Genomic DNA, 13,590 nt, shown 5'->3' with positions numbered 1-13,590 from the left:
AAAATAGAAACATGCTAGCTTCCAATAGTGTTTTAAGTATTACAGTAAACAATTGTGTGATAATCTAAGAATGTGATCTTTAGATTAGAAATTTCAAAATATTTATTTTGTGTTTGGGCGCCGTATCTTTGATGGGTCGTAATTTTAAGGCTTGTCCGTATTTTGGATCAAAAAATTATGGCAATCCTAGATCTGATATGTATTGGGAGATTGGCAAGATATGTTAAGTGCGTTAGTAATGGCAATATGTAAACATATTAAAGAAGAAAGAATTGTATTCACTGTGCTTTTTTATGTTCGTTTATATGTCTTTTACAGGAGTATATTAAGTATCCGTTTATATTACTAAATTATATATATGGGTTTATATTGATGTCATTTTTAGTGAAAATCGTATGTGGTATTAAAGTACGTGTCCAGTGGTACATTTTGGTTAATGATTCTTTTGCAGAATTGTTTTATAATTTATATATGATAATGCTTATGTGTAGCTAGGCCTATTTAGTAAGCCTAACGCTATAGGGAAAGTTTCTGTTTATCTACTGCAGGACATACAAGAAAATATAAATACATGCTAACAATATGCATAAAAGCTTACGAGGATTGAAATATGTATCGTTGTATTTGATTCGAAATGGCATGAAATGAAATCTTTCAATTTAGCGTCCACGATTATGCCCTTTAGGCTAAGAAAGACGGATGATTAAGGGAAGTGAGTGACGATGGAAAAGTCGGTGGAATGAGAATGTGGGAGAAAACGGGAGTACTCCGAGAAAACCCATGACACGATGTTCACCACAAACTTAATTGGCCGGGAATCGAATCAAGGACCCCACGCGCACTCGAGGTAGCCCCTCTACCACTGAGCCATCGTGTTCCCTTGTAGTTGATCCGAGTAAGAACTAAAGCACAATCGTACATTTCATTCTTCGTAACAAACCATAATTGTGGTCATTGTAGTCTCTGAAAATAAGAATTTATGCTAACTCGCAGTATGTCTTCCCCTAGTCTAGTGGCTAGCGCGCTTGCCCTTGATGCACATAGCTCGGGATCCTTGCCTGCTTTCGTTTATACCCCTGGCACGTCACCATCATCACCCATGGAAGCTACAAATGCAATGAATGACGACCTGACATCTCGCATTCCACATTCGAAGTAATTTCATTGCACAATAGGCGTTAGCTAGTTTTGTGCTAGTACTGAAGATACAGATTGTTATCCACAGGCAACTACATTTGTTTGTTGTTCGATGAACTTCAATGAAAGTACTAGCAGCATGTCGCCTTCAGACACTACGATCAGCCTGCCCTCTATTTTGGCTGGTGTGCTAGGACTTTCAAATTAAGATCAACATACCCTTTACAGACACTCACTCTGTAATAAGAGTTTCTTTCGAATCGGACAATATATATGGAGTGTTCTCAAATGTATCCCCCCCCCCCCACTGGTATGTATATTTAATGAAAAAAAAACTGCCTTCAGATGCGGACAACAATAAAATTCAGACTTTCATTTCGAAAAAATCATATGATGTTTTCAAACTATTGTACATTAAATTTCTATGAGTAATGAGGCAGATGCTAGTAAATAGTAAAATTATTTAACAAAAAATTGGCTACTTACCAATGACTCCTCCCTTGAAAAATTTAAAGATTTTGACGCAAAAGAGGAGTCATTGGTAAGTAGCCAATTTTTTGTTAATTTTGAATATCCCCCCATGCGCCCATGTATTTATAGTAAAATTGTTTGTTTGTGTTTGTATTATAAACTGATTGTGTGAATTGTGTTCATGTTGTTTTAAATAAAAGTATTTTTTATAGATAACATACATTTTTTCATATCTATTTGCAGCTAAACCTGAAATTCAATCGGCTGGTGTTCAGTACATTTTAGATTCTGTGGTACAAGAACTTCTTCATGATCCGAAAAAGAAGTAAGTGAATTTAGAGGAAATAATCAAAATTTTATTGCAGGCAATGATTCATTTCTTTAATACCAAGTTTACTTGTATCATAAAAAGAAAATAAGTATATATATATATATATATATATATATATATGATAAAGTAGATACTTTAGATTTACAAAGAATATCTTGTTCAGTAGTTTTCAAGTCTTTCTAAGTCTGGACATTATTAACACATGCTACTCCCAAAGGGAGATACATGTCATACGTCAAAAGGATAAATGAATGAAGTATTCAAGCAGAACTTCAAGAACTTTTATTTAGTTCGAACTGAACAGCGAGTTGAATGGGTGTAATTTATACAGCTTGCCCGATCTCACATATTGTATGATTTTTTTCTGGTATCTCATCTATACACTGAGCTCTTCTGTTTCGAGTTTTGTTATTGCTACTGGTATTAGTAAGGTGTTATAGTCAGTTATTATTTTAAAATAGTGTTTTAATGCATTAAATAAAAAAGTGAAGTTCACATAACTGCTTCAATAATCCATGCTTCCTTGATATGTTTAAAGCAAGATTCAAAATGGTGCATGGAAATCATCTGTTATTTTGTTCCCAAACACAGTATTAATTTTTAAGTGTGTGATCTAAAAGTCAAGAATTTAGTTTGAAAGTATAAATTGCGAAGGTTCGTAGTATAATTATAAAAGCTTTTTGGAAATTTATTGGAACGGACCCTATGAGGAGACATTGTTTTAATCCTCCAACTTCCAGATCAAAGTACGGTTTCACGAAAAGTGCACATTCCCGTTATAAATTTCCAATATAATTGCATTCCTTTTTCAGAGTTGAAAATTTAAGGAATTTGTAGGATCTATTGATGTGTGTAATTATAAACCAGAGAAATTCTTATCTTTTCCACTTACGTCCAGCACTCATGAAATTAACGAATCGCTTTAACTGAACATGGCAATATGATCGCAAAGAACGCATATTTGAGACTTCTTAAGTTTTTATATCCATGTTATGTTGAATATAATTTCAGTGTGGTTTTTGGCGTATTACCTTCATCAAAGGAGCTAGAAGTATCTATGGTAGAAACCTCAAACTGATTACTTTTTAACGTAATATGTGTAAGAAATTATGTTAATATTGGCCTGATTTTGTCTTTGGGCTATTTGAATCTTAAAAGTAACTACAGTAGAACACATTAAGAGTTGTTTAATTATCAATACTTCTACAGATTTATCTACGTAGAGACAGCGTTTTTCTGGAAATGGCTTCAACAACAACATGACATAGTTCGGCATCAAGTGAAGACTCTTGTAGCAAATGGCCAGTTGGAATTTATAAGTGGTGGATGGAGTATGAATGATGAAGCTACTACAAACTATAATTCAATCATTGATCAACTCACCTGGGGATTTAGGTAAAGTACATGTTAAACATCTTGTTATTTGCCTACATCGAAATAATATACCATATATACACATATAGAAAATGCTTGTAATATTTTAAATATAGTAAGAAGTCAGGTATGGACTTTCATAACCCTTGAAAATTATTCGTGACAACGTAGAGATTACGATTCAATGATAGGAATACTGGTTTAAAGAAGAAAACTGTTTTGGTATTATTGCTTAAGTACATATAGTGATGATAATATCATGTTCGTTATTTGTATGAAATTTAAGTTTTTATATTATTATTATTATTATTTATTTATTTATTTGATTTTTTAAAAAATGATTCAGATTTCGTATTATTTCCTAATTGTAATTATAGGATATGTATTGAACAACTTAGATATAAACGTTCTTATCTTGTGTCCGGTGATTTAAAAAAAAAAAAAAAAAAAAATACTTTCAAATCATTTCAATCTTAACTGGCATTTTTGTCGGTTTTTTCTACTTGCGGCTACACTTGAGCAATGTAGGTAGGTTCCTGCGTACTTACGGAATTTTTTATGAGAGTAAAAGGAATGAAATCCTCATTTCCCAAAATGTGTTGAGCTTCACTTCTTGAAAAGATATGTTACATTTTTACACATTTAATCTTAAAGAAATATTTCATGTATTGCAATATTACCAGTCTTCTCAGGGTCAAAAATATTTACCCGACTGTACTAAAGGAAATAAAAAAAAAACACCATAAAGACTAATTTATCGCACATAGCGCTGGGCACTTTTCTATATTGTTCACAGTTTTCCTGAGTTTATATTCATCATTTTCACATCACATCACACATTTATTTTTCGAACAGAAAAATACATATCAATTTAAAATAGTGAAAACCCTACCTTCTTTGTAAGGTATTTTCTCAAGAAGCCAAGTTCAACATTCTGTGAAGTGAGGATTTTGTTCATATTCCTCATATTACCTTCAGCCAGTAGAATACATTGACAGTGATGACAGAGAGCATCGAAATGATCTGAAATATATATATCCACCGTTGCGCACCTATTATACATGTATGGTTTTTGCATCTGTGGACAAATCATGCTATATTACTTTGTGTGTTGGCTGTTGTCGCACATTCATGAATTGTCGTTTTGCCACTCTTCGTCTCAAAAGTTAGGCTTCGGATGTCTGTAACGCAGGAAAGAAGTTGTTTCGATTTTCTGTTCATTTTCGTGGATACAAAGCCTTCCAAGCTTTGTAAGCTGATAAGATTCAGGATTGAAGGAAGATTTCTTGTCAATATTAATGGCGTCAAGAACCTATTCGGCTTTAGAATTATTTATATATTAAATAAAATAAAACTCTTATCATACTTTAGAAACCCTTTCATATATAAATTCATATATTCATTTTATTTGTTTCTGTAGAAAACTTAACGATACATTTGGTTCTTGTGGACGACCTCGTGTTGGGTGGCAGATTGACCCCTTTGGCCATTCAAGAGAATTTGCTTCAATTGAAGCCAATTTGGGATTCGATGGACTTTTTATTGCTCGCCTAGATTATCAAGATAAAGAAGTAAGGTTAAAATCCAAAACTGCTGAATTTATATGGGAAGGTAGTGCAAATCTTGGTAAGTACACTAGTAAAATTTCATTCTTTTCCAGATTCAGAAATGAAATAATTTTTAGACCCGTAACTGTGTTCCATGGAGTATTAGATCAAGATAAATTCTGATGAGTTATTTACTGAAATTAAGGAAATGTATGATAGAAAATTATTGACTGAAGAATTAAGAATTCAGAAGATGCTTTAGTTGTTTGTGGTGACTGAAACTTCAATTGAATTATTCTGTTATAATCTACTCCAACCTAGTCGTATAAGATAATACCTATAGAGAAATAAGTCAAAAGTTCGTAACATTAACGTAAATTTTCGTTGAGTAAGTATGTGACATAATGATATATTTGTTAGAATATCATTATTTTTATACTTTGATCTGTTGCAACATAAAAACAAGGTAAATGATAATAGTTAGTCTAATGTCGATGATAGATTTTAAAGTGAAGAGAACAATTGCTCAAGAAATTAAATATTTAAAACGCAAAATTTCATCAGAAAATCTCTTTAAATTACTAAATAAACAAACGATTTATAAAAATTGCTTACATAATTCCTTATTTAATTTTCGTTGATTAAGAATTTGATTTCTTATAATTACTCAAAAATGTGTACCTCTTTTGTTTAGAAAATTGTAGTACTTCGCTCAAAATAAAGATCTCAGCAAACTTAAGATTTAAATATATTTGATTTAATTCTATTTAATTGCCAACACTGAAAGTAATATTTATTGCTTACTACTTTCGTTACCACACCGGAGGAGAAGTGTAAGAGTGTCTGTCAATATGACATGCAGAATAACAAGTTATTAATCCAGTTCATATTAAATGATTTTCTGTGCATAGTTCGGATTTCAATTCCTTTAAGAGCACAGCCTCCAACAGAAGTTACTGCAGAGATTTTAAATTTATTTCCAGCCTTTGATTCTTTTATGGTACAGGACCATTTTACTTCCGTTATGCACAGTTAAGTACTACATTGCGTTGATCAGTGACGACTCGTGAAGAAAGTTACATTGTTGAAAATTAGTTTTATTGATTCAAACTAAGGAAAGAGAACTTGTTAATTGTATTAATTCGTATAGAGTAATCAGTGCATTAGATAAGCTTTTCTTAATTTGAAGCAATAAAACTTCAATTTGTAACAATGTGACTTATCACGAGTTGCCACTGGCGTTGATTTAGGTAAAATTACCCAATTATGAAATACTTGACCGTGAAGGACAGTTCGTAAAGGGGAGATTGTAAAATTATCCTTTAGATACTTCCTTAGCGCTATATGTAAAAGTCATAAAATAAATTTTATTTAGGCAAAAATAAAGCTCTTGAGAGGCAAGCCTAATTTCTAAACTCAGCATATAAAACGCGACACTTGAGGTATGCGAGTTACCACTTCTAATATAGACATCTTAAAAATACACTATGTTGCCAAAAGTCACCGGACACCCCTTCACGTCAAGTAAACGATCCCAGAATAACATCAGTGCATCTCACCGACGCTATGTAAATGAAGGCAGAAATGCTGAAGCATCAAACGCGTGTTGTGTGTCACGATAAGTCAACAGAACTAGTTGAATTCATACGAAAAAAGCATGACTATAGAGCCCATAATTTTGGACACTTGGTCAGATTTCTCAGCAGCTAAACGTGTGTCCCAGTCCATGGTCCACAGTTAGCGATGTCATAGTCAAGTGGAAACGCCATGAAGCTACTGAATTGAAATCTTGCTCTGATAGGCCCAAGAAACTAAATGATCGAGACCGGAGAACCGTGAGGCGTGTTGTGCAAAATAACTGGCAGACACCTTTGTCAGAGGTTGCAGAGGACTTCATTCACAGCACAGATACACATGCCAGTGACAGTACTGTCCGCCGAGAGGTTATAGCACTTGGTATTCATGGTCGTGCTGCCGTCAGGAAGCCCCTAATCACACGCACCAATGCCATGGTACAAAGAGCACTGTAGTTGAACTTTAGAGCAGTGGAAGAATGTTATGTGGAGTGATGAATCACGATACATGCTCTAGCACTTCGATGGACATGTATGGACCTGGTAGATACCTGGCGAACGATGTTTACCGGAGTGTATTGTGTCAACTGTGAAATTTGGTGGTGGTAGTGTCATGGTTTGGGGCTATTTCTCCTGGTTTGGGTTAGTCCCGTTAGTTTTAATTGACATGTCGATGGTTTCTGGTGTGTACGAAGACATTTTAGGCAACAGCATGCTACTGACTCTATAGAAACAGTGACAGGCCCCTTTCAGTATCGACAAGATAATGTTCCTGTTCATACAGCACGCACCATTGAGTCGTGATTTGACAATAAGCGGGTAGTAGTGCTTGCCTGGCCAGCGCAAAGCTCCGACCTGATTGGGGTGAATTGGAGCATCAGTTGCGTGCCAGACCTACTCAACCAACAACCAAACGTGCACTGTTCATCGTGTTAAAGCAGGAATGGAGCACAATTCCGCCAACACTATACCAGAACTTAAAGGCTAGCATAGCCCGAAGGGTAAACGTTGCAAAGGAGGCCCAACATCCTATTACGTGTGGTGCCTTTTAAACCAACAGTACTGGATGCCCGATGACTTTTGGCAACATAGTGTACATTCTGTGTATTGTGAGAATTAAGATTTGTCTTTTCAAATAGATATTTTCTGTTGTTGATTTTTTTTTTTTTTTTTTTTTTCGGTCTGCTCTCGTTTTGAGATTACACTTCGTCTCTGCGTTTCTTATCTCCACTAGTCAATATCGTAGCACGTTAAATATTTGATTTTATGACGCTCAACTCAGTATATAGTGTTGAACGCATGTTTCAATTCATTGTTAGTAGTGTTACTGTTCTTCCCTTCTTTTCTCGTACTGTAATCATAGTGTCTGAGCAGTTGGTGCACTCTAATGCTGTTGACATTCGATTGATTCATTACCCGCATGTTGAAATTGAGGATTCTTCGAACATTCGAATAACGAGTAATCATTCGAACAATACGAATATTTTGGATGTTCGAGTATTCAAAAAAAAAAAAATCGAATAATTTTAACAGCACTAATACACAATGCACTAGTTAATTTATAATAAAGATTAACAGCCTTTTAAGAAAGTTGTATTTATAGTTTGTGACTACACAGTAGTATTGCCCAGCGAATTACCATTAAATTTTTCACAACTGACGTGTTAATCTGTCCCACATTTATGCAAGACCTAAAAAGCAGTCTAGAGATGAATGTTTTTCAGTCTAACGTCTATGATTAGTTCAAGTCAGAGAGAGACAGTCTGGAAAGAATTTAAAATAAACTAGTGAACTAAACACTCTCGGCCAAGACCTCAACCAATGAAAACAAGCACACTTTTTTTTTTCATCACTTGTAAAGGTTGAACGTGTAGACACGATAAGTGGAAGATTTAGCTTACATTTAGCAAATTGAGTGTTAGGTGGGTTCCTCACTTTCTGAAGCGTGAATGCAAAGAAAAAAAATTAAGTCGTAGTCACACAACTTCTGTAGCGATACGAAAGAGATGGAAACTAGTTTTTGGACTCTATAGTAACCTGTGATGAAACACGAGTGGATTACTTCATTCCCAAGTTGAAACAAGTAAGCATGCAATTCCAACATTCAAACTCACCTTCATCACGGAAAGCCAGAACTTTGTTCTCGCTTTCATTTTATTTAGGGATCCAGAACAAATACTGTACCTCGCTTTTCTTATAGAATTCTCTCTCTTGATTACTATAATAAGGTTTCACAAAAGTGAGTTCTTCAATTTGTTGTAAGAAGAAAGTTTTTTAGTCTTTCGTTTGTTTTCTCTAGCACAGAGCTAACTGTCACAGAGCCGAGCATGGAAACTTACAAGAACACTAGCAGTGCTCTATCTTATCCTTTCTATAGCTCAGATTTAGCACTGGAGGACTATCATCTCATCGGTTGGCGAACAGCAATGACTCTGAAGTGCGATGTTCCATTTAGGGGGGGGGGGGGGCACAGTGGTCCAGAAACCCTCAAAACCTGGCCAGAATTACCTTTTCGTGCGAAAAGTTGAAATCTTGTGTTTTTCGTTGCAGAAATGTTATGCTAAAAATAAGACAAAATGATGGAAAAACATCTTTAATAATGTATTTGCACATATTTGTACAACGAGAATAATATTTTTCCACATAAAATACAGCGTAACATGTTATTAACAACAGCTGATAATTTTTACACATAAAGGCTATTCTAATTCATCTTCAGATGACAGCTGTTAAAGAATGCGAAAGAAGAAGACAAAAAGTTTTACTAACAATTTCAATAATATATTTGTACAATGAGAATAATATTTTTTTCACGTGAAATAAAGAATAACTGAACAGTTTATTATTTTTACACAATAAGCCTATTCTGATTAATCCCCAGATGACAGCTGCTCTGGAGCCTCCATCTCTTGCAAAAGGTTCAGTACGGCTGAAGATAAGTTTCTTTTCTTGTGCTTCTGTGCCATGGGATTCCGAAGCGTGGATATCTTTGGGTTGCTTGTTACGAGGACCCGCTACAACACATCCTTCATTGTTTCTTTGCGTGAGCACTTTCGGGAATGATGCTCTCCATAATGTTTAATATGCTTTTGTCGGGCTTCTTGAGCCTCCTCCGTCATCTGCGCAATGGGTAATAGGTCGTGCGAGATTATTGAGGACCTATGAGCGAGAATTTTGTGAATGGAGGCGGGCATGTACAACCATCTTGGTGCTTGGTGTAGAGATCCCTGATATCGTTTGCCCAAGCTTCAAATTTGTTTGGTTCGATAGCCAGTCCACAAGACTATGATTGCAGCAAGACGCCACACTGCTCAACAAGCTTTTCATTCAGACCTGTTATTGCTGCAACTTGTTGATAGTTTCCAAAAAATCGTCTGGCTGTATTGCCGTCGTTGGAAGTACCACTGCCGTCTTGCCTCGGTTCGTCAATATTAAGGCCAAACTCAGCTTTCATGGCCTCTTGGATCTCTTTTTTTTCTTCATCATGGTCGGTTGGTCGCCTTTCCGCACCTGCTATTTCTTAATTCCAAACGGTATGGCACATGCAGCAACCACTCCATAAATCTAATCCAGGCATGTAGCGTGGACAATCCGAATCGGAAAGTTTCCGGTTTTTAAGTTCTGGATCCCTTCTGAAAGAAATTCATTTCTTTGGATTAGCGCCGCATAAGTAGCAAGTTTGTGCCGATCTTGTTTGTGTCACGGCGTTACATATTTTGCCATCCACCATTGTGAACTGCAGATTGTGTGTAACCTCGAATTCAGTTGTTTCTATACTGCTATCTCCTACCAGCGGAATACTGATGCAACTTGGAGTCAGGCACCTAATTTGCTCTTCCATTAGGCTAGATTCTCGCCTTGCAAGTTCTTCAGTTTCTTTCCTAAATTGTAACTTTATCGGCCGACAATATCTTGTCGATGAGGGACGTTGATTTTGCCACACTACAACTCTAACCCCTTTTTTCTCATAATAAAGTTGCAGAAGCACAGCTGACGTGAAAAAATTGTCGCTGTCTTGAAAGCCCACCTCCAGAGCTGTTTGTCTATATTGGGCTTGACCGGAGGTTACGTCACATCTTCATTTGGTAATCAGCTGCAGAGATTTCTAATACTTTTCTGCGATGGTTTCGAGCACAGATTCCTGTACTTGCAGAATTCTTGCAGTTGTATGGTCGAGGAGAGATTGTAGAGCTACTTCAGCTACAGATTCTGTGACGTTAATGACTTCAGGATAGCAGTCTTTCTTTGCGTCCAGAACATGGTTGTAAGCAAGATATATATTATGATTCAAGTCCTTTACCCCATTTCTTAGCAGCTGGTACTGCTGACGTGTCAGATCCCCTTCGAGTATCAGTGCTAAAGCCTCCTCTGGGTTGTAAAATTTGGGATTCTGTTTTTGGGTATGTGCCCATTACTTTCGAATCTTGCCAGCCCTGGTAGGCGATTCTTCCATTTCTTGAAGAAGTTTCGTTTTTTCCAATTCTCTCTCCTCTCTATATTTCATTTGAGTAGCATAAGCAAGAGTAGTACCGATGAATGAGGAGCGCAATGTTCCTGTTTTTCTCCTCTTCGAGCGCTCCCTGCTCACAGAGAAAGCCACCACTGGTCGCCCAGGTCCAGCTACACCTGCTGAAGTCGATGGCCCCCAGTCATCTTCACTGACAGGTTCAGTCATCATTCATAACTCACCGTTTAGCAAATCCACATGCTCCTCTTCCAATTTTTTGTAATGACTGTTGCACTTGTCAAGTATGTGAAACAATTTCGAGCAAAACACGTGCACACACTGCTTGGCTTCCTTTGGCAATTGAGCAGATGCTTTATCTTTGAGTTACGTGAGCGGGTACTTCTTTTTCACAGCTGTGTCTCCTTTTGCCCTCCGAAGGATCTCCAATAGCTGTATTCTTGATGTTTGATAGGACATGGCTGAAAAATAGAAGAAAAAATACAGTACAAAATAATTTTGCACTTTGTACAATGAGTCTTATTTACAACAAAAATATTTCACAAACGAGCAAAAATGAGCAGGTTTGGTTTACGGTTGCTGAAAGAGGAAGTGTTGAACTACTTCCAGAGTGCGATACCAAAGTGGAAGTACGTGGAAGTCAAAAGATAACTCTACGAGAACATAAAAATACACATAACATTTCTTGCTCCAATTTACTTGCATTTCATCCCCTGTAAATCGATAAATTTAATAGCTATACACTAATCTAAAGTCATCATCATAAATAATAATCTTTATAGATGTGACAAAAGTATTTCATTCCAACTGGCTGCAGGGAGACTAGGTAGAAAACATTCTCACACTTTGTTGGCGCTAACTTAGAAATCTTCAGTAATTAATGCACAAAGTCAACCTCTCACTTCAGAAGTCAATTTCTGACTAAGGGGTGACAATTTCTTTAAGACCCAGGTAGGATTGAATACCCCAGGTCATTGACTTTCAAACACATTTGGTTGTTTGTTATTTTTATGGAGTTGGTTTGTGGCCAGGTTTTGGGGGTTTCTGGACCACTATGGGGGGGGGGATTACATTTCAATGAGGAGAATATTGAGGTTAGACAAGAATATGTCACCGTGCATACAAAAAACTTCTCTTCTGAGAGTTAAGAAGCTTCCTCAGCGCTGGAACCATGTGCAGTATTACAATGGCAATGAATAGGCATCTGGAAAAACTTCTTGTGTAGTGTTGCCCTTAGTCACATACGTTGGCGAGTTTGCGAACTTAATCATCAGACCTAGTAGCTCCTTTAGAACTAAATACATTCAAGTAATGAATAGCACAAACATGCCTCTTCAAATTTGAACGCCCACGTATCTTCCAAAAGAACCGCATATAGTCGTTGGGTTCGATTCTCGGTGGGGATGCTCTGTCGAAGAAGTGTAAAAGAGTTATCAGGGCAGCCATCCTGAATGATTTTTTTCTCATTCACACCAGACAAATTCCAGGATGGTACCTCACAGAATGGTCCAGGTAGCTTCCTTTTTTCCTTCCCAATTCTCCAGGTAGCATGATCGCCGAGGGACGTCATCCATCATACGTGACAGACTAACATGGTCATAGGTGCCGAAAGCCTAGAAATCTACTTGCTAATCCTAATCCGCATTTTGATGTCTTTAAGTACCATAGTTTTATAAATTATATTTGACAAATATCAGAATAAACTTTCTGTATATATTTACATTATAAGCAGTGTGTGTGTCAGTGTTAGCAGAATGTGTGTGTCACTTTTAGGAAAAATCAAAGTAACAATAGATACAATCTGCTGCTTAACAGTGAATATTTCTCATATTCTATACTTAAATAAAGTAATACGTAAGTAATCTATTCCAGTAGCGTAAAAGCTATCAGCTTTATCAGATTGGCAACGAACCACATACTTTATAACGCCATAAAAATAAGCTTTTATCGATTACTCTATAATGGGGCGTTTATACTTGGTCGATTCACGGCTAAATCGACTCGCTGCATTTGCGACTAAATCGAAGCAACTAGACCGAATGAGATCGATGGATGTGTTCAATTGTTTCAACCGAAATTGAATGCTGTTTGTCGACTCGCTCTCCTCTGGTCGATTCGAAATCGACTGGCAATTTTAAAGATGTCCAAGCAAAAAGTAATTGGTACAATTTGCGGTGTTATAGCAGAAGAAAATAGAATCGACCACAGAAAATAGAACGTCTTTCAATTCAGTTCCTAGTCGATTAGTCGCTTTCGATCAACAAGCGATTAAGTTGAAGTTCTGTGTACACGGTCGATTAAGTTGAAAGTGACGTCAATTCAACTGAATCGAACGCAAATCGACTAAGTGTAAACGCCCCATAAGACAGTGCAAGAGATTTGCCCTTAAGGTGTCATTTTGTTCAGCTCAATATAATCTGTCGACTGATACGTCTTATTTTTGGACAATGAAACAGTTTGAAAAAAAAAAAAATTAGCTATATCTCATTAATCATACAGTATACTTCGACCTTGCTAATGCCATAATGAAAAATCTTGATTATCTTAGTAAGTCGCATGATTATCGTACAACAAAATTTTTGGAGTTTACAAAATAATTTTGTTTGTGTCAATTTTCTCGAACACTGCGTATTTTCTGGATTTATACTCATTTACATCATTTTGATCAGCTTAATGAGTTGTATCAATCGA

The 13,590-nt window shown here is 36.2% G+C and overlaps 1 protein-coding gene across 1 annotated transcript in view; it reads left to right on the top strand.

The window, feature by feature from the left end:
* LOC145693846 (lysosomal alpha-mannosidase-like) overlaps positions 1-13,590 on the top strand; it is a 100,380-nt gene that overhangs the window by 12,051 nt on the left and 74,739 nt on the right. Inside the window, exons 3-5 of the mRNA XM_081770051.1 lie at positions 1,852-1,933; positions 3,149-3,334; positions 4,734-4,939. Of these exons, the coding sequence (XP_081626177.1) occupies positions 1,852-1,933; positions 3,149-3,334; positions 4,734-4,939 (474 nt within the window). The remainder of the gene's footprint in view (positions 1-1,851; positions 1,934-3,148; positions 3,335-4,733; positions 4,940-13,590) is intronic.

The sequence above is a fragment of the Thermobia domestica genome, chromosome 1 (assembly GCF_964235325.1).
Source record: "Thermobia domestica chromosome 1, izTheDome1.hap1.1, whole genome shotgun sequence".
In the NCBI taxonomy this organism is placed as follows: Eukaryota; Metazoa; Arthropoda; class Insecta; order Zygentoma; family Lepismatidae; genus Thermobia; species Thermobia domestica.
The sequence above is the reverse complement of the archived record's forward strand: the minus strand, read 5'-3'. Positions and strand labels throughout refer to the sequence as shown.